This window comes from Onychostoma macrolepis, chromosome 11 (genome assembly GCF_012432095.1).
Source record: "Onychostoma macrolepis isolate SWU-2019 chromosome 11, ASM1243209v1, whole genome shotgun sequence".
NCBI lineage: Eukaryota > Metazoa > Chordata > Actinopteri > Cypriniformes > Cyprinidae > Onychostoma > Onychostoma macrolepis.
The window spans coordinates 7,178,566-7,200,581 of record NC_081165.1 but is presented as its reverse complement, the minus strand read 5'-3'; the positions used below and the strand labels follow the sequence as shown (position 1 = coordinate 7,200,581).

General features: G+C 37.6%; 1 protein-coding gene across 1 annotated transcript in view; it reads right to left on the bottom strand.

Annotated features, from left to right (window-relative positions):
* pparg (peroxisome proliferator-activated receptor gamma) overlaps positions 1–22,016 on the bottom strand; it is a 31,749-nt gene that overhangs the window by 616 nt on the left and 9,117 nt on the right. Inside the window, exons 2-7 of the mRNA XM_058791253.1 lie at positions 17,494–17,790; positions 16,400–16,569; positions 9,465–9,603; positions 4,966–5,165; positions 2,509–2,977; positions 1–1,282 (exon numbers count right to left, since the gene is read on the bottom strand). The exon at positions 1–1,282 is cut by the window's left edge and continues 616 nt beyond it. Coding sequence (XP_058647236.1) covers positions 1,035–1,282; positions 2,509–2,977; positions 4,966–5,165; positions 9,465–9,603; positions 16,400–16,569; positions 17,494–17,790 — 1,523 coding nt within the window. The 3' untranslated portion in view covers positions 1–1,034. The remainder of the gene's footprint in view (positions 1,283–2,508; positions 2,978–4,965; positions 5,166–9,464; positions 9,604–16,399; positions 16,570–17,493; positions 17,791–22,016) is intronic.

The window sequence follows — 22,016 nt, the reverse complement described above, 5'->3', positions numbered from 1 at the left end:
GATTCTCTTCTAATGAAAAATAAAATAAATATAAAAAAGTGACAATCACCATGTTAAACTAGCATATATATATATATATATATATTATTTTAGTAACACTTTACAATATTAGTTAGTCACTAATATTGATTATTATTGAAAAATATTAATATTGAACAATCATTAGTTAATAACATTAGTAAACATGAACTAAGAATAAACAATACTTCTACAGCATTTATTAATCTTAGTTAATGTTAATTTCAGCATTTACTAATGCATTATTAAAATATGAAGGTGTGTTTGTTAGCATTAATTAATGCACTGTCAGCTAACAATGAAGGACTGTATTTTTATTAACTAACATTAACAAAGATGAATAAATAGTGTAATAAATGTATTGATCACTGTTTGTTCATGTTAATTAATACATTAACTAATGTTAACAAATGACACCTTATTGTAAAGTGTTACCATTATTATATATTATATTATATATAAAATATTCATCAAAAATAATTTGAAACTGCTACATAACGTAATACGCCCCAAAGAGCATTCGAAGCAAAAAAAGAAAAAAAAAAAGTCTCTATGAATGAGTTCAACATGGTGAATTTTACATCTAAATTTATTTATATTTGCCTAGTTACCTAGAAAAATCTTGCATTATTTTTGTGTTATCTTAATTTTTTCCCCCTCAAATGTTTATTTCCAGGTTTAAAAAGAATCCTAACTTGCAATGTGGTCTCAGACTTCTGCACAACGCTGTTTTTATGTTATTTTTAAAAATGAAACGAGGAGTGTCACTTCTATGTCCACGGCTGTATGTGTAAGGCACAAACACAAGTGCGGTTTTAAAGCCGCTGGTGAAAGGTTTTCAGGTGGTGCTGCCCTCTTTAACAGCGCCGCTGCACTCTTTGTCTTGAAAGCCAGAAACGAATCGCAAAGCGGCCGCTTGTCAAACACGTAACACCTGCTCTAGTTCCTCTGCTGACGAGGGGTTTTCAGTGCAAGAACACCACGAGTACATCAGAGCGAGCTCAGTCAGACCCAGACTAGTACAGGTCCCTCATGATCTCCTGCAGGAGCGGGTGCAAGCACCAGTCCACCTCGGTCTCCTTCAGCAGCTGGATCAGCTGCACGTGATCGGTCACCAGCTGCCGCAGGTCCGTCATCTTCTGCAGGACTTTGGCAAACAGCTGCAGGGAGTCGGGATGGTTCATCTTCAGCTGCAGCTCCAGAGAGTGAAGAACCGTCTCCTGCAGGTCCTCGATGGGCTTGACGTTCAGCAGACCTGGCCGATCTGCCAGAGGAGAAACACCGCGTGGGAATTATTATACGTCAAACTCATATTTCCCTATAGATTTATTCAGAGGAATCCCACAAAGAATTTCAGGTTTTCCAGCCGTATTTCAGCACAGAAAAAGAAAGAAAAGAAATTTAAAGATAATAATAATAATAATGATAATCATTATTTTTCCATTTTCTCATTATTGTGATAAAAACATCACATTAAAAACGTTTAAAAAACCACTCAATTTTTGTTATTTAAAAAATCATTCAAATAATTCACAATGATTTTATTTTTAATAATCACCATCAATTAAATTTAGTCCACAACTTATATTTACATTTATTTGTTTGTTTGTTTATTTTATTATTATTATTTTTTTACAATTTTACAAATGTTGTTTATAATTTAAAGATTGTAATTATTAATAAAAAATAATGTCACACTGAAAAAAAAAAAGTTTTTCACAGCTGCTTACACACAAATCCAAGAATTGCAGACAAAATGCAAAATGCCTCTCATTTCTTGCAAAATGAAGCACTGCATTCAAAATATCACAAACACCTTGCCATAATATTAATTCCTGTTAGATTTGTGTGTGTTACACCGAGAAGTGTGTGTTGTGTTTTGCAAAAAGTGTTTTATGAAAGTGAAAACTGAGTCAAATTAGTGTCTGGTTTTGCAGATTTGGTGTGTTTGAGTGTCAGCTTTCAGAAATTGTGTGTAAGCAGTCGAAAACTGTAAATAAAAAAAATCTAAATCAATAGGGCTTCATTGGCCCAGTCTTTTCTTGCACGGTTTTGAGATTCACCTGTACTCTGATGTTCTTTCAGAGTCTTTTTAGTTCTTTAAGTTAATTTTCACACAGAGTATTTTATCATGTGTTTGCATCAACAAAGTTCAAAGTTGGCATTTTAATGCATCTCTGGCCAATAAAACTGAACGATAAGTGCACCGGTTCCTGCAGAGCCTCGTGACTTCTGCCAAAGTGTGAATTAAACAACCGTAGTGATAACGAGCCAAATATAAGCCTGCCAGAAACTGAGGTCTGACGCAAGCTCGCGATAGCTCAGATCACAAGAGTCTGGTTTAAGCTCAGCGGAGATGATATCGTGACTCACTGAGCTTGTGGTCAGACCTGAAGTAAAAATGCAACTGAGGTTAGTCTTATCATCGGCTGACTGAACAATCAGGGCCGGATGAGAGCTGATGAGGTTTGATTCTGAAGCGAGACCCACCTCCGCTCAGGATGATGACGGCCAGGAACAGAGCCATGTCGCTGTCGTCCAGCTCCAGCATGTTGAACTTGACGGAGAACTCAAACTTGGGCTCCATCATCTCGCAGAAGGGCTTGCGCAGGCTCTTGAGGAACTCGCGGGTCATGAAGATCTGGCCGTAGGAGATGAGCGTGCCGTCTTTGTTCATGAGCGGCGCCATCATGATGATGAGGACCTCGATGACGCCGTACTTCAGCAGCGTGACCTGGTCATTGAGGTCCAGGCTGACGAAGCCCGGGATGCTCTTGGCGAACTCGGTGACCTCGCTGACGGCTTCGGCCGAGCGTGACTGGCAGCTGTGGAAGAAGCGCAGCTCCACCTCGTGCATGACGCCCATGTCGGCCCTGCGGAGCTCCTGCGCCGGCATCTGCCTGCAGTTGATCATCTGCTCGCCCTCCAGCAGAGACTTCATGTCGTGAATCACGAACGGCTGAGAACCAGAACAAAGTGTTGGGAAGCTTACTTCAGAAATAGGTTACGAGCTAGTAGTGTAACTATTTCAGTTACTTTATTAATTACAGTTACATTTGATACTTTTGATGACTTTTCTACATTTCTAATGAATGTTTTGAACTCTTAATCATTTAAAGCACATGTAAAGTAGTGCTCAACACATTACTCTCAGACCTAGAATAAGGATTATAATCATTTAATTTTAATGCACAGGCAAGGAGCGCTATAGCACAACTAGGAGTAAACTGTCTAAAGGCTTTCTCTTTCAGGCCAAGGTCAGAAGTATCTTGTTGAGCAAGTTAGTAATATCTAGGTGCCTGATGTGTCCAGTTTAATGGCACAAACTCTGTGATATGAAGGTAACTCTACTGCCCTCTTGAGGACGGGAGGTTATTACACAGGACTGTGTGTTTCCAGCACGTGAGCACTGATGTTGGTGCACTGTATGTGTGTTGAGTTCTGTATTTTTCTTGCAGCAAACGGATGCATTCATGAACATGACCTCAAAAATGCTGTCAAGCTAAACGCTTCCTGATTTCACGTCGTTCCACCTTAAAATCAAGTTAGACGGTAATATGACAGGTCTTCTGCAAATGGGCCTGCCAGTGTCACTGAAAGAATGTCTGTGTTCAGAATGAGCTCTGGATTCCTGTCCAACTACGATCGCTCTCAGCGTTTACTCTTGCATTAGAACAGAAAACCCGTTCTCTGAAGTCCCGAGCTGATCTTTCGCTTTCTGTCAGCTTCCTTTGAGTTGTCTGCATGAGTGCACAAGCTCTGAATGTGGAACTAATCAAGCACGAATTAAGACGCTTCTGATATACACTGCTTTTATTATTTGTGTAGGCCTTTCTTTCTGCATTCTGTGCCTTTATAAATATTTCTCCTGCAAAGAGAGCAGATGTTTGGTGTCACTGGCTGCGTTAGTCAAAACAAGCATCTAATAGCCTTGGTCATATCTCTTGTTAAAGACACACGATGCAGGCGTTTTATGTGTGGTATGCTTGATTTGAACTTATTTCTACTGTCAACAAAACAGGAATGTTCAATAGAGAGGCCGAGGGGCTTCGTTTTTGGCTTTCATTATTGCTATGTTTATATACTGTAAATAAAATATGAAAATAGGAGCATGACAATAAGAAATGTGAATTTGTTCTTGTTAAATGTAAAATGTTGTCTTTGAAATGAATGTTTTGTTATCTAAAGCAGTGATATTCATACATTTTTCAGTATGGTCTAAGCGTCCAAATACCTTTTGGGGTGACAGTGTTATGTAATAATTAAAAAAATAAACACAAAAATAAAATAAATATTTTTGTTTCAATAAAAACTATTAAATAAAAAATATTACCCAGCATAATATTTCTTTAATTTATTTGTTACCTTTATTGTTACATTATTTATTTGTTACCTTGCTGACTAAAAATTTTAAGTTTAGTGAACTTGAAATTTTACGTTACTTAATGTTAAGTTAAGTGAGAACTTGAACATTTTAGTTGACTGAACTTAATTTTTAGTCAGTGGGGTAGCAAATTATTTCAAGTTGAAAAATCTTTCTTTTAAAGTGTATATATATATATATCTATATATATACAGCGAGAAAGAGAGAGAGACTTAAAGATAGATTTTTTAATAAAAAAAATAATAATTATTTAATTATTTTTATTCATTTATTTTATGTATTTATTTATTTAAAAAATGTAATAATAACCAGTAAATTATTATTTAATTTACGGAATGTTCTTGAAATAAACTAAGAGTGAAACTATGCATTGCGTGAGATTATCTGAGTGTTCAGCTGCATGACAGGTTAACGTTGGAAACCTGAATTTCTGCCTAGGCTGCTCTTCATGGTGCATCTAGACACTGCTATCTGTGACGGTTCAGATTCTGCTCCTGTAAAAGGCGTCTCAGTCGAGCGCTGCACATCTCATTGACGGCTATACTGCACAAGTGTGCACTCACTGCGTTGTCGCTGGTCTTTCCTGACAGTATGGCCCTGGCCTTGGCTTTGGTCAGGGGGAAGTACTTCAGATAGGACTCGTAGAGATGTCTGGCCAGCGCTCTGAGGTCCGCCGATTCGGGATGCATGTGGTCCACGTCACTGGAGAACTCCGCCAACAGCTTCTCCTTCTCGGCTTGGGGCATTCGACCAAAACGAATGGCTGGGAAAAAAGCAAACAAACAGACAGTTGAAAACCCCCAACTCCCAGATCCATCGTGCTGGCAGTCTTTGCTGAGCGTCTCGGGTCTGTAGGGATCTTGTGTGGGAGTTTGTTTTCAGAGTTTCAGTATGTTAGCACAGGTCATTACGACCGCTTCAAACAGCCCTTCATGGCTTCATTCTGACGCTAATATATTGCTTATGCCCTAGTTAATCAAGGAATATTTGATTAAAAATTCTCAAATATATTTGTTTTGACCCAATTAGTACGGTTTGAATCGTATTGATATCATTTCAGACATTTAGTACATTTAAGTATTATATAATATTTCATTCAGTGTCCATATGATTTCATAGACAAAACCACAATGCTTTAAAAATGCTTAAAAAAAATGCAAGGATACAACAGTAAAACATGTGCATGTGACAGTGATGAGATGGGCCTCGTCAGTAATCATATCATTATCAGAGACGCTCCCTCGTTTAACTTGTAATAATTACCGAAAGAACAGGACAGAGTCTTCTATTCACACACTGAAAAACTACACTTTGTTCTAATTAACTACTCTGATTCATTACAGCCATTTTTTTCCCCTCAAGTTATATTTATGATTTGGTTCACACTTTACATTTTGATTTAATATTAAACAAAAATATTTGTTCTAACAAAGACAAAAACATTTCTACAAAGTAAAAAGAATATTTACTTAATATATTTTCTGTGGACATAAGCCAGTGTTACTTGATGTAGGTCATTAACAAAAAAAAAAAAAAAAAAAAATATATATATATATATTTAAAAAATATAAATGAGATATATAAATTAAAATATAATTAGAAATTATAATTATATTCTAATAATATATATTATATTATAATTTTCACTCAAGATAAAACTAAAAACATGCTTTAGTCAATGATTAATTCAGTTTACTTACTACAAATACAGACAGCTTTGAAAGCATTAGGATGCGCATTTTTTAAATGTGCATCATATGTTTTGTTATGTACTAACAAGTGACTAATTACAATTGTATTTTATTTAATTTTCTGTGGAGAGTGTTATTTGCTTTTAGACAAACTGAACAAAACAGGCTTAAACGTTTGATCTGACCAATATAAAAATGCACTTTAAATATGGTTGTTTAACATTTTTCAGTGTATAATATAAACCCACAATGTCAGCTTTCTTTAAAAAGCATCCTTTTGTGTTTCAGGGAAAGAGTGTGTAAAATAATGGCAGAATGTTATTTACGAGTGAACTACTCCTTTAAGATCTGAAATGTAAAATATTTGATCATTATTAGTTACATATTACAATATGCATGGAAATGTCATAACGATTCTTTATGATGATCACATGGCTGGCCTGACGTTTACAAAGCTTCTAATCTAACAATACCTAATCTAATAACAATCTGTGCATTGAAATCTCAACTTTGCGAAACCTGTGACTATATCCATTGAATCTAGGACGGCCGACGTGATCAAAGGCAACAGAAACAAGGACATAACCAGCCGTAATACCATCTAACCACTCTGCGCATGAAGCTGAAAATAAGCTGAATGTGAGCTCTCTGAGACTTTAGCAACTGCTGAAATCTACATTTGTCTTCCGATAAACTTTGGCATGTTTTCAGGCCAGTTAGACAGGAAACGTGAAAAAGTGCCCTCAATCTAATGTACGAGATGAAATTCTGTATACATTTCTTCACGCATGAAAACATTTCTGAAACCTTTGATCAGGATTGATTACATTATTTGACTTGGGGGCTGGAGAGCGTTTGTGAACGCTGTGTGTCTGACGTTTGTAACCCACGAACCAGAGCCAGAACGGCAGAAGTTATCTAATATTCGTAATGTAGGAAGTACATGGTTTATTTCATGTATATGCCCTGACTTGCTGATTGATATGACTTGTGCATTACTATAACACCTTCTGTAAACTAGCGCATGCCGGACTACCTTTCTCCTGCTGTATGTTGGCCAGAGGCCAGAGCGAGTGACACAGCATGTTTGTGGCAGCCTGGCCACGCTTTCATGAATCATTGATAAAAGAGACAGGCAGCCAAATCCAAGCCAGATTCCAACCAACCCCGGCAGAGAGAGGGAGCGAAGGGAGAAGGGAAAACAGAGCAAGCCAATGGGAACGCAGCGAGCTGATAACGCTAAACTTGACTGACCTCTCTGTGTGCAGCATAACACCTGCAATTAACCACACTACGCTCAGAGACGCTTAAACACGGCGTAACTCAAGAGCCTGTTTGCACGAGCCTTCGGGGAAAGAATCCGGAATAAGAGGTTTAAACAGAATGGAAAAGAGGAAATGAAAGAATTAAACGGGAGGGGAAATAAAATAAAAAAAGGAGAAGCAAAACAAAACCATACATGTAAACATAAATATAAATAATTATCTTAAGTTGATTTCATGTATTATTAAACAGGTAGGTTAATCAGGGCCTTAGGGACAAGAATGTGTAATAAATGCTTAAAAATAAATGGAAAAGAAGAAATTAAAGAATTAATTAGAATTAAATAAAATAAAAACTAACAAGCAAACTAAAACCATAGATGTAAACATAACAACTACAAAGCTTTGAAGAAAAAAATAACAAAAAACAAATAAAAGAGAAAAACTAAAACATTTACATTTAGTCATTTAGCAGATGCTTTTATCCAAAGCGACTTACAGTTGAGGACAACAGAAGCAATCAAAATCAACAAAAGAGCAACGATACACAAGTGCTGTAACAAGCCTCAGTTAGCTTAACGCAGAACACGTAGCAAGGTTTTTTTTTAAATATAATAAATAAAACGAAAAAAGATAGAATAGAAAAAGAATAGAGCAAGCTAATGTTAGAGGCCTTTTTTGCTTTTGTTAATTGTATAATAAATAAAAAGAAAAGAAATAGATAGAATACAAAAAGAATAGAGAAGCTAGTAAAACCGTAGATATAATAACAAATTGTTGAAGAAAAAACAAAGAAACAAATAAAAGAGAAAAACAAACAAGAAAAGTAAAACCATAGATATAAACATAACTATAAACTACAAAGCTGAGAAAAAAACCCCCAAACAAACAAATAAATAAAAGAGAAAAACAAACAAGCAAACTAAAACCATAGATGTAAAAATAACTACAGTATAAACTACAAAGCTGAGGAAAAAACAAAACAAAAACATGTAAATAAAAGAGAAAAACAGCCAGCCAAACTAAAACACTGCATACGAAACACTGCAAACTGTACATTTAAACATAAAAATTTATATAAAAAACATATGGATTTTCTTAACTTTTTAAATCTAATTTTATAAGAACCTTTCAGAAAACAACCTGTAATAGAAATGCTTAAAATTAAAGGTGTGATGAAGGAGAAAATGAAAGCATTAAAAAATAAACAGGCTAAAATAACTAAAATAGATAGATAGATAGATAGATAGATAGATAGATAGATAGATAGATAGATAGATAGATAGATAGATAGATAGATAGATAGATAGATAGATAGATAGATAGATAGATAGATAGATAGATAGATAGACAGACAGACAGATAGATAATAGATAGATAGACAGACAGATAGATAGATAGATAGATAGATAGATAGATAGATAGATAGATAGATAGATAGATAGATAGATAGTTCATCAGCTGATGGTAATGACATGTGGTGTTCCACGCTGAGGTATTTAACCAGGACTCGTGCGGTTGCAGGGTTGCAAATAAGGTGTCGCTTTGCCTTTAAGCCCTGAGGCAACGAACACACACGAAAGCACACACACACACACACACACACACACACACACACACACACACGCAAGCACACACACACACACACACACACACGCACACACACACACACACACACACACACACACACACACACACACACACGAAAGCACACACACACACACACACACGCACACGCACACACACACACACACACACACACACACACACACACACACACACACACACACACACACACACACACACACACACACACACACGCAAGCACACACACACACACACACACACACACACACACACACACACACGCAAGCACACACACGCGTAAGCACACACACACACACACACGAGATCTCTGCACGTTCTGAAAGAAATGCCACATATGTTGCAGCAGGAGACCACACAAAGGAAACAACAAGGCATCCGAGGCAGAGCGCAGTTGTCTCAGAGCGTAGCATTGAAAGAGTCTGCCTCGAGTGGTTCAAACAGAAACCAGTTCTGTGAAACGGCAGGGCCTTTCTCGTGAGCGCGGGTTCATGCTCAGCTCACCGTTGTGTGACATGCCCACCATCAGGCACTTCTGAAAGCGGCAGTACTGGCACTTGTTGCGACTCTTCTTGTGGATGCGGCAGTGCAGGTCGCAGTGGTCGTACACCAGCTTCAGACGAATGGTTCTGCGGAAGAATCCCTGCCAAAAAGAAGAGGAATGTCGTTAGGAAGGAAGGGGAAAAGGCTTTCCTGATGCCTTGTTAGAATTCTTTAAAAAACATATCTGATCTGTTCAGCTCATTGTCAAGAAGCACAATAGACCTGCGGCTGAATGCTAAACAGCTGCCGCTAATGATTACAACGCTGTCATTTTTGGTAAAGCCTGTTGCATTAGTTAGAAGAAAAGTTCAGCCCAAATGAAAATCCTTTATCATCGTTTATTCACCTTCCAAATGAAAACCTTCTTACTCCTCTAAAGGAAGCATTTAGAGAAACATACCAGCCGCTCATTTACATTCAAATGGGGACTGAAGCTCTCGATCTAGAGTTTATGAGTGGGCCATATGACCAAAACTTTAAATGAATTGATTTATTTAAAGATATCGATCGATACGTATGAATAATCTAATGTAAAATAAGACAACATAGTCTTCACTGTAAGAATTCAACTTCGTTTGTTACTTATTAAAGCTACAAAAGTCCTTTAGTCAAGAGCAGTGAGTGATTTTGTCTTTGTCTTTTGTTGTTTGTTTAATATTAAGCACACAGTCGCAGCAGGAATATAGCTGCTATCACTTTAAGAGCTGCACGGATCCAATTTACTGTCACACATGTATCTTCTCTTTAAGCTAATTTATTACCTAACCGTCCAGGGCTTACATGAATAATTCCTCACCGCATTTTGACACATTTTTGCGTATATTTGTCCGTTTAGGCGCACACTTTCTGAGTTAGAAGATGCCTTTTATGTCCGTGTTCTGTTCCGTCTCTGAGTGCAAATCCTCCCGAGGAACAGTGCAAGTTTTTTTTAGTGCTTTTAAAAACATGAATACATCTAATAAGTTTGAATAAATCATGCACGTCCCATTTTACAAAAGTCATGTTACATGATTGTACTGATTTGCACGTGAAATTGTGCTTTTATGGAGGAGCGAAAGCGCGCCACTGGAAAGAGAGCGGAATGAGGCGCAATAATCATTTTATCTGATTACTGTATTTTCATAATCGTTGGAGGCAGAAATCGAAATCAAAACCTTATTTTGATTAATTGCACAGCTCTATCTTGATCTTTAAAAACATTTAATAAACAGGGAAAATTAGCGTGAGACTAAAATGGGTTACGACATGTTTTCTGGGGTGTTAAATAATGGTGCAGATACTAGTAAATTGACTAATGCAAACCTTAGTAAATCACCTTGCATTATTTATTTAAACAATAAATCAAGCAAACTACAAATGCAATAAGGTCAGATGAAGGTTGCGACTTTTCAGTGCTATTTTTTCCTCTGTGTGTCTTTGGTAAAACCTGAAAGTAGAACGTATGACTTGAATGCTACAGTGCTATAGCAGATTTGTGTGAGGAACAGACTGACATCTTTATATCCTCACTAGCTCTCCTTCACATGTTCATCAGAGTTTATGAAAGCAGTGACAACGTCTGAACAAATCATGCTTTTGAGTGAATTAGTTGATTAAGTTTACAAAACCTGAAAAAAAAAGAAGATCTGTCCCGAGTGCAATGATTTGGCAGCGGTAGATGTCAGAGGAAGATGCATAACACAAATTTATGCCTGTTCCTCAAAGAAGGTTTCTGTATGACTTCAGAAGACTTTTACTAGTGGTTCTTGCCAGAGACGAAGCATCACTGATCCACTATTATTATCTCACATTATTCTTCTTCTTCTGTACAAACTTTGGAGCGTAACTCGTCCCGCACCATTTGTCACTGACTCATGAAAGATGTGTCAAATTATGCAGATTATTGAGGAGAGGTGTGCTATGACTTTTATAAGCGATCAGACGTGCGATGATCGTACAGCCGAAAAATCACATAGACTTTGCATTGCGGCCAACTTTGACGGGTCGTAGCGCAGAGTGAGAATTTCGTAGAAACGAGTGTTTCGCCACATTTGGAGAGACTGGCAAGCTGTGCAAGAACATACCCCGCAATGGGGTATAAGTTGTACTTCTGGGGTGCAAGAGCCCCCCCAAATTTGCCCCGTAGACATACTATGGTGAGGGACGGCCCATGAAACAGCATCTGAACTCACATGTTTTTCCTACTATTGTAATTTACATAGGAATTTTGCATTGAACATAACTCTGCATCACAATGTTATAGAGACATGGGGGTGGGCTCATTTTACTCAGCCAACCTCAGGATAGTTGTGAAGCTATCAAGCCACGCCCTAGCAACCATTTAGAGCACCCTAGCAACTGATCCCATAGACTGTGAATATAAAGGCCCAGATGGATATCTTTGGATCACAATGTCATAGAGACATGGGGGCTCGTTTGACTCGGGGCAGCAAACAGCCAATCATGAATCACTATCGACACTTCTTAGCCACATCCTAGCAACCACTGTCAAGCACCCTAGCAACTCAAACCCAAGGAGGCATATCTTCAAATCTGAATGTCATAGAGTCATGGGGGTTGGTTTATATCATTCATACTGACAAGCAGATTTTGGAGTATCATCATTGGTCAATACCAAACCACTCCCTAGCAACGAAAAAGAGTACCCTAGCAACCATTTAGCAAGACCTATATCTTTGTATCAGAAGATCGTATTCACATGGGAGTTGGTTCTTTTGACTCATGCTAGCAAATAGGACTTCCAACATGCTACACATGCTAGCAGTGAATAGCTACATGCTAATAGTGATTCGCTAAGTGCTAAAACACGCAAAAAATTATAGGTAATTGTTAAAATGCAGTCAAAACTAAATTTATTCTGACACCTTCAACATTTCTCACATTATCACAGTTTATTCGCTGTAGTTTAGAAGATGGTAATAAAATACGACAAGAACTCAGAGTTAAACTGTGTCAGAACAAATTGATCTTGATGATGTCAGATAATTTTGATAGAAAGGTATGTAATGAATTCGGTTGAGTAGCTGTCAGCTGTTAAATTTAAGACACAATTAGATAAAACCAATTTAGCTCAACCAATTACCAAGCAATGCTTCATTTTGTTCAGTCTGTGTGTAAAAAGATCACATTAGCAATTAAAGAAAAACACTCAAGCAAAACATGGTCAGGTCGAAGTGTCTGAATAATTTTTGCTCCCAATTTTTTAAATCAGTTTTACTGGTAGTCCACTGTATGAAGAATTTTTGGGTATAATATGTCACAGTTTACTTTATTTTGCTATCCTCACTAACATAAATTAACTATAGTGTCTTGCACCCACTCGTAAAAAATATAAAACATTTATCTGGTGTCTGAATAATTTTTGGTTTGACAACATGATTAAAAAATGTCAAAATCTGCTAGCATCATGCTAACAATATGCTATATCATGCTAGCATTGCTTAGCTAAGTGCTAAAACATGTTAAGAACGTGTTAAAAACATGCTAACACATGCTAGGATTGCCTAAGTGCTAAGACATACTAATGGCATGCTAACATCATGCTAATGACATATTAACTATATTAGCATAGTGGAAAACATATCAGCATCTAGCTAAAACATGCTAATGACATGTTAATGGTGTTATCCATGTTAGCATCATGTTAACAACATGCTAATCATATTGGCATATTGCTAGCATAATGCTGAGAAAATTAACATGTTGTTAACATGATGCTAAAACAATTAGGGTTACTATTAGTGCCTAGTGTGCCATGGCAAGCACTCACATTTTCTTCAGAAAATGTTCACATCTAGGCTAGTTACACTTACTGTATGTGGTGCTTTTGCTTCTTCGTGAGGCTTAAAGCTTCAGATCCCATTACACTATGTAACATTTCTTCCGTTAGGTTAAATTTCATTTAATAAAGTCAAAAATATATAGATATTTTTTATATCAAGCTGAGTGCATCGGGATACACAAACTAAATAATTTTTTTAAGCACAAATCCGCTAATCGCTCCTTAAAGTAACAAACACACGTGTTCATTTCCACAGTGAAGCATTTATAAAAATCACTGGGATCACATGGAATATGGATAATGTGTAATAGGAAAACATACAGTGATGCTCTGTGCATTTCCTCAGCGTAAATCTGTGTTTTAAATCCTATCTGGGTAGTTAGTTATGCTTTAATCCAAAAAGCAAACCACAGGCCCTTTGAGAGATTTCTGTACGACATGCCACTCGAGTCATTACACACTCAAAGATAACCTGAGGTCTCATGATAGCGCGCTTTTATCTAAATAATACATCATTAAGACAGACAAGAACTGCCTGCGTTGGACTTTGGCCAGAAAACAATTCTTGTTAGTCTTTGTCTTGACACGAGGTCATTTATAAAGAATGCCAGTGCAAATATTATGAAAACCCACACGGTGGGACCTCGACGAACACGCTTCTAAACCATCATTTAGAAAAGAGCAGAAGCAGAAGATTTCCCTCTGAGCGCGCCCGTTAAGCGTGTTTTAAGTGGAAACAATACAGAGTGCAAAAATTTTTGACCGAATCTATTTTTGGTAGACATTTTCATATACTGGTGAAGTCAAAGGCCGGCTCCATGCAGTATTTTTAGTAGCTAAAAAATACATACCGATGTGAGAACTATGCACACAGGAAAGAGGCTTTTAAAAGAGGATGTTTTTCGTGCATTTACGCTGCCTCTTGATCGGCCCACTTTTAAATTTAGAAACATTGTAGGCCAAAAATATATATAGTAAGGTCTAACACCGTGGCTTTGTATTGTTAAACAATAAATGAGTTAACCTGTTTGGCTGAACTCAGCTTTAAGCATTGTTAAGTGACGGGACGACGGAAGAATACCTGCATTTAGAAAGTTTCTCTTGCGGTGGCACCATTTATAGTAAAGCCCTAGTAGGAACATCCCAAATTTAGCATATTCCGAACTGTGCTTTTCACACAAACACGCATATAACGGTTCTGGCGAAGTCCTTTCATTTTTCAGAGAATGCAGCACATCGAGCGGGATGTGGTTAACCACAAGATTTGCATTTTTTTAAAAGGATTCTCGATGGCAAATTCTTCATGTCAACACTTTTCATAAATGATAAATGGGGTGTACATGTTGTGTGTATAAAATAAAAGTGCTAAATGTATGTGTGGCGCTCCTTTGAAGCCTCTGTGGCATGCATCATCAAAGTGCTCATGTTGAGTGTGTGGGAAATGTGAGCACCTGAGATGTCTGGGTCACCCACTCAGATGATTATTCTTATTGAGACATATCTTTCTGCCCATACATATTTCTGCCACAGTGGAAACTTGCCGAGGGTTTGTGGTTGAAGTGACAGACAGGTTCAGATGTATCAGGCAGGGCCTTTTCAGACTTATCTGCATGTCTGAGAACCTGTTCGATATTCACTGTGCTAAATTTATCAGAATGACTGGAAGAGCTTGGTGTGTTCGGGGTATTAACACACAAAGCTGTTCAAAGCTATCAAACGTGTGTGTGTGTATGTATATGTGTGTGTGTGTGTGTGTGTGGGTGGTGTGTTGGTTAAAGATCTGAGCTGAAAAGCGAAAAGTGGTGAGTTTGAACCCCACAAAAGCTGTCACCTCTCTGCACTCCAGCAAGACTTCAGGAGATTGTGTGCACTGAGATGCTTCGGATTCAAGTATACGACTAGAATTAAATCTCTGTGTTAACCAGCCAAAACTATGACAAGCAACAAGAGACTGTATATTTAGCTGGGACCCATCAAAATAAAGTGTTAGAAGATATTAAGCAGACGGTCTACTAATACTCGAATGACTGCTAGTTGACATGTCGTTGCAAAGTTACTTACTGTTAGTAGAATGTCTAAAGTGGACTATCGAAATAAAGTGTTACCATGATTTCAATCGTCTTCTAAAGGACCAGAGTGTTATTTAATCGTCTGCGAGTGTGTGATTAAGTTACCAACATTACACTTCCAAATATATAATGGGGTTCACATTGAAACTCTGGGGTTCAAACCTCAAAATAAAATCTTTATGTGGTGTGAGGAATGTGATCAAAAAACGTTATCATGTAAAAAAATATTTCAGCGCATATTTCTAGTTGACTAGTCAAATGTAAGTAAAAGAACGACATTGAGAATGCGACTTTTTGTAGACGGTCAGATTACAAACAGGTCAATTACAATGTCATTAAACAAAAAAGAAACATATCAAAATACCAAAAATTTACATTTTTTAAATGTAAAAATCCATTATTGTGATATTATATTTTAGTAATTAATTAAGTAATCTATTTAATAAAGCTAATGTATTAATTGCTAAAAATGTATTTAATTTATAAAAAATATTATATTCATTTAAATGTATTAAATTCTAAAAAAGCATGAACCCACTATATTGCCCATGATATCAACCTGTCAAAATACAAACACATTCACATTGTATTTACATGTAGTAGACTGTACAAAAAAAAAAAAAAAAAAAAAAAAATATATATATATATATAGTTCTTGTTTTATTTTAAAATTATTGGAGGATGTTTTACAAGAAACTACTATTTTTCTACTTCAAATTTTTACATTCAATGTTCAATGTTACTTTGCAAATTTAGAATTAATGAGTGAAAATGATTTCTCCACCAATTGTACTTTACTGTAGTTACAGGTGGTTGAACTGCAGTTTTGTTTATTGTGAACTGTGTTCAGAACAGATATTATTGGCACGTTTGATGTTACTGCCGTTACCTGTTTTGCATCTTTTGGTGATTCAGGTGCTGAAAGAGCGCAGACGGAGCGTGCAAATAAACACTATTCATTCTTAGTGAACTGCTTGAAAAGCATTTAGCAAACCAGGCCTGTATTCATGACAGGGCAGTGATCTTCAGCAGAGTTTAAGGCGTACCTTGCAGCCCTCGCAGGCGTGAACGCCGTAATGGAAGCCAGAGGCCTTGTCTCCACACACACGACACTCGATGTTTAACACGGAGCCGGACGGATCTTCATGAGCTTTGGAAAACGCCAGGCTGTTCTCCACAAACTGCGGAGGAGACTCAGGTTCAAGTTTGATTGAATCTGGAAACAGATCAAAGGGAGCAGGTTCAGATTAAGAGTTCAAGCTAAATACAGTACAGCGGAGACTAAAATGATCAGAACACTAGTATTTTCAGCATATTTTCAGTTATTTCTATGTTTTGCTGGAGTGTGTCAGGAGGAAATATTATAGTTTACATTTCCAAACATTCATTTAGCCATTAATTGTAATAATCCAGTGATACTTTAGTGATCTGATCTGATCATCTTCAGTCTGTCTGGAGTGACATGAAGAAACAGAACAAACTGAGACTAAATCCAGAAGAACTGTGTCTCGAGACGCTTCGAGAAACCTCCTGTAAAGCTCCTGAGAAACTCTGCTCGAGTGCAGCGAGGACAAAACCTGCTTTAAACACAAAGCATGCTCACAACAAATGCTGATTTAGTTTAGTAAGTTCATTGATAAAGAAAATATATGTTTGACAGCATCCTCATTTTACAGCATTTTTACACAAGTGCCTCAAACTATTAACAGTGCTGGAGCTTTGCAGGAGGTTTCTCGAAGCGTCTCGAGACGCAGTTCTTCTGGATTTAGTCTCAGTTTGTTCTGTTTCTTCATGTCACTCCAGACAGACTGATGATGATCAGATCACATCTCAAAAATATCACTGGATTATTACAATTAATGGCTAAATGAATGTTTGTAAATGTAAACTGATATTTCCTCCTGACGCACTCCAGCAAAACATAGAAATAACTGACTTAAAACCATGTTTAGCTGCTGATAATACTAGTGCTCTAATCGTTTTGGCCTCCGCTGTACATTGTTCAGACAGTTACTTGTTTGTAGAGCCTACTATGTTACAGTTGAAGGAATATTCACCCAAAAGTGAAAGCGTGAGTGAATGATAATTTTTAGGTGAATATCCCCTCTGGTAAGCTCACACAGGTGGAGGTGAAGCGTACTCTGTGCTTGCTGTGCTCTGTAGCTGCTCTCCTCGGCCGTGTAGCTGCTCTCCTGAGCTCTGTAGATGCTGTAGTTCTCCTGCGCTCTGTAGCTGTACATGTGCGTCAGATCCATCATGTGCGGCGCCTCGCTCTGCGGCGGACTCGGCTCGTACTCCACGCCGGAGATGGTGGTGTAGTCCAGCGTGGAGAAGGGCTTCATGTCCATCGAGTGCGAGCTGTCGTCCAGTTCGTCCAGTTCCAGAGCGCTCAGGCCGAATCCCACGGGCCAGGCAAACGTCTGCGTGTCCACCATATCTGCCAAACACAGACCAAGCGCAGAATGAGGCCAAAGGCAACCCTGCCTTCCAGTGAGAACATCAACAACGCTGGATTTCTCCTGAGCTACAGTGCGTCATTGCTTTCTGGTTCAAATCTATGCAGACATTTGCCACTGTAATGACAGCTTTGGCCAAAATAGCACACTAGCACACTGAAAAAATGGTAACCTAAAAACGGTTAAAAATATTATTTAATATCATGGAATTAACCTAAATGCATTATTTACACCAACAAAACCTTTAATGGGTTAAAGCAAGTAGAAATAGCACTTTAAGCTTACAAATGCAGGTTACCATTTACTACAGTTATTATTAAAAAGTGTGATACCTTGGTCTCAATTATATCTTATAAAAAAAATAAAAAATAAATAAAAATCACAAAACGTTTATTCTTTTAATGTCTTCTTATTGCAGTGTAATTACACAAATATAACTATGTAATATTAATTAACAAAATGTAGTTACTTTGAGTTCCGGGTTATGTTTTGGTTTTACCGTACTTGCTAGTAATTATGCATAATTTACCATTAATAATATAGTAAATACATGCAAGATATGTAACAAGGACACATTAAAACAAAGTGTTACAAGTTGTCTTTTTAAATATTTAAATTAATGTATTATGTTTTTACAAAGCAATCAGTTGCAGTTATGGGCACTTATGAAAATCAAATCTTGTTACTGTCAAATTAAAATGCAAACATATATTTTATTAGGTGTGCTAAGTATGCTTGATTTAATATGTTTAGTGATATATTTGCGCTTTAGATTGTAATGATGATATGTTTTTATGCTTTATCTGTCTCAGTGGTGTAGCTGGACAATGTTCAAGGTCAAATAAAATCTGCTAATAACCATAAGTCAAGTAACTAAGCTCTGTAAGTGAAATTACTATGATTACTTTACCATAGTAAATTCTCATAATTAATAAAGTTACACAAAAAAAAAAAAAAAAAAAATCAAGTATTATTAAGTTTTATTTAAGTTAAAAATATTATTTAACATCACTGAACCAACCTATATACATCAATGTATACCAACAAAACTCAGTTTTATGGGTTAAATCAGGTAGAAATAGCTCTTTAAGGTAGGTTACCTCTTTTACTGTAGAGTCACTACTGTAAAATCACAATAAAGTAATTACATTTAGATAATGAAAAATTATGAACTTTATTTTCTAACTGTCCTGAGCTCTTCACACAACAGCCGGATGTTGTGAACGCGCTCAGGACAGTTGGACCGTGCGGTGGATCAGAGGTAAAAAACAATATAAATACTGTTCAGTTTCTTGCACAGACCGATTGTTTCGTGTCTTTAGACCTCAATGTATCACCACGAGCCACAGGGTTTCATTTGGTTTTGTCCAAATGAACATGTTTGTTCTTTTTCCAGGAAGAGCAAATAAAATGAACAATTACGGCTAAATCTGGCACATTTATTTCAGTGTGATGGTCATTATTGTGAATACAAATGCACACTTTAATAGGATATGAACATGTGCAAAACCTCCGAATGCCATTCAAAGAGAATGTAATGAAATGAAATCAGGCCAAAGGCCTCCGACAGCACGAGACACTACTGTTTATAAAGTGTCAAAACCATGAAGATGAGCTCCGCTCCTGGTGTAAAACACACTTCAAGACGCTCAAGGTGTGAACATACCACCAAATTTAGACTGTAGAGACAATGTTTGTTTGAATAAAAGTAACCGCAGAAAACCGATTCTGTCAGGTGTAAATGAAGCTATAAAAATCATAATAGAGTTACTGATGAAGTTTTCTGCTGTTCTGTAAACAATATCAGCATATCAGCACATTTTATTTGACTGAGGCACGTTAAAGTGAGGATGATCAGTGTGTGTAATCTTTTCATTGTTAAATTACTTTCCACTGTCCAAATGTAATCTATAGAAACAATGAGTAAGATATTGTAGCTTGTCTTCCCAGAAAAGTGTGCGGCTTTCAAAACACTGATCTGTTTGTTTGAGCATCACACCGAGTCCATCAGTCTGACCGCTTTAAAAACAATCATCTTCAGCTCAGCACAGAAACACACACCTCAGCTTGCTGTTTTCTCTGAAATCCACAGAATTCCGTGTAATGTTCACGGACTTAATTAACCCTGAATCTGTGGTGGCATCACGGAATCGCCGAATATTCCCATGATGGGCTCACAGAAGGCATCAGCCGTGGTCCATGCACGGATTCACTGGTTCAACACCAGCGCTGCATCAGACCACGTGAAAAGAGTGACTCCGATGCAGTTATACTTTCACTGGAGTACCTGACCCACCCCTACCCTAAACCTACCCGGTTCTGAACAATAATGATGACGATAAATTTCCCAGTATCGCGTCGGCATATTGATGCTAAGGGTTTCCTATTTAAAGTGTTGACCCAGTGGATCCGTGCGTGGAGCATGGCTGATGCCTGTCACTGACTTACATTGCTATCACTTCTGTGAACCCATCACAGGGCTTTCGGCGATTCCATGATGCCACCACAGATTCGGGGGTTAATTAAGTCGTGGTCATTACACAGAATTCTGTGAGTTCAGGTTGCTTTAAAAGCATCACTGCTCAACTGTGGTGATGACTAAAAACGAAGCTGCTCGGTGAAAAACGTGCCTTTTTGTTGAGGTTGATGCCGCTCAAAGGTGTTTTCTGTTCTTCTTTTAGCAGAAATAATGAATTCTGCCTCTAAAAATGCAAATATTTATAGAAAAATGCCATATTACTATGTGCTCACATGATATGATGCAAGAATATGAATCATCTTAGACTACATACAGCAGTAGTGGCGTATTGTGATGTCACACCTCTGTTTTGGTGGTCTTTCCTTCATTCTACTGTGTTTCACAGCACAGATTTCGTTTATTTAACTCTTGGCAGGTAAACTGAGAGATGGGCACCGAAGCGTAGGCATACTCCTGTCCTCGATCGCAGGGCCTATCCCTTGTAGGGCGTTGTATTGCAATGTTTGTACAGTCACCTGCTGGTAAAGTCGATGGTTTAGAGCGTGCTTTGAAACGGAGGGACTAATTTCACGTAAGGGTTAACCCTAACCCTAATCACGTAAAAAATCTGAATGTTTTTACTTATTGATTTGTAAGATGCAGGCTCTTCTGTAAATGCTTCAGAAAGAGGCAGACGAGCTATATATAGAATACAAATTCAGAGTGCAGTTGCCACAGAAAAAAGATTGTAGTTGATAATAAACCGAAGTCTAACACGGTTAACCCATCAATGACAAACTGCGTCGGCCTCCTCTATCGACCCGGTGCAGAATTTTGCACAAGCAAGGTCTCTGGTCGTGTAAAACCACACAGAGGAAATTCTCCAATATTTCTTCCTCCTGAACAAGGCATATACGAGTAAGTGGTAAAAGGGGTAAAACCTATAATTTACATAGATTAAACAGTTCTGGTCTTGTCCGGATGACACAAAGGGTTTTAAATGTAAAGTTTTCCCACCCAAAAATCTTTCATCGCCAGACTGGAACAGCAACTTTCAATGCACGCTAAACACGAGAGACGCTGAAGGAGAAAATATTCAGTCGTGACTAGCGAAGTATTCAGCGATGTACCTGGAATGTTTCCCAATGATTTCCATAAATACCATCAGGTCTGATACATCCTTATTCCCGCGATCCCCCCACTCCCAATTGTCTTTTGTCAGTAGGGACAAGAGCTTTTCTTGATCCAGTGAGCTGTACGACTGTCTATTCTTAGTAAAAGGCAAAGTTTCCGTTCATAACATGCCATTTTGAAATGTGGTAAACATCATTTGCTCCAGTTGGCAAAAGATATCATAGCATTGTCAGAAATGTAGTTTAGTGAGACAAACTCTCCTTCACTACTCCTTTGACTCAAGTGGTTGAAAACCTAGAGATATTTTGGTTGAAACCACAAGCCCATCGAAATATAAGGTCAAACCTGTATTTTTGACACCGCAGCGCTGTGAATATATCGCCAGCCAGCACTTGCACATTCTTCATTACATAACTCTGAGAAACACTGGGGGACAATGGGGCGCTCAAGTCATCGTACGTTTATTGGACCAAACTGTTTGCACCGATATGACGTGCGAGTGGAGCATATAACAATACATGACAAATTGTCAAGTTAATGCCCTGTATCTTAACAAAAGACAACAAACACCACGTGAACCAGCCCCTAATGGACAGATTTCAGTGCTGCGTCCTT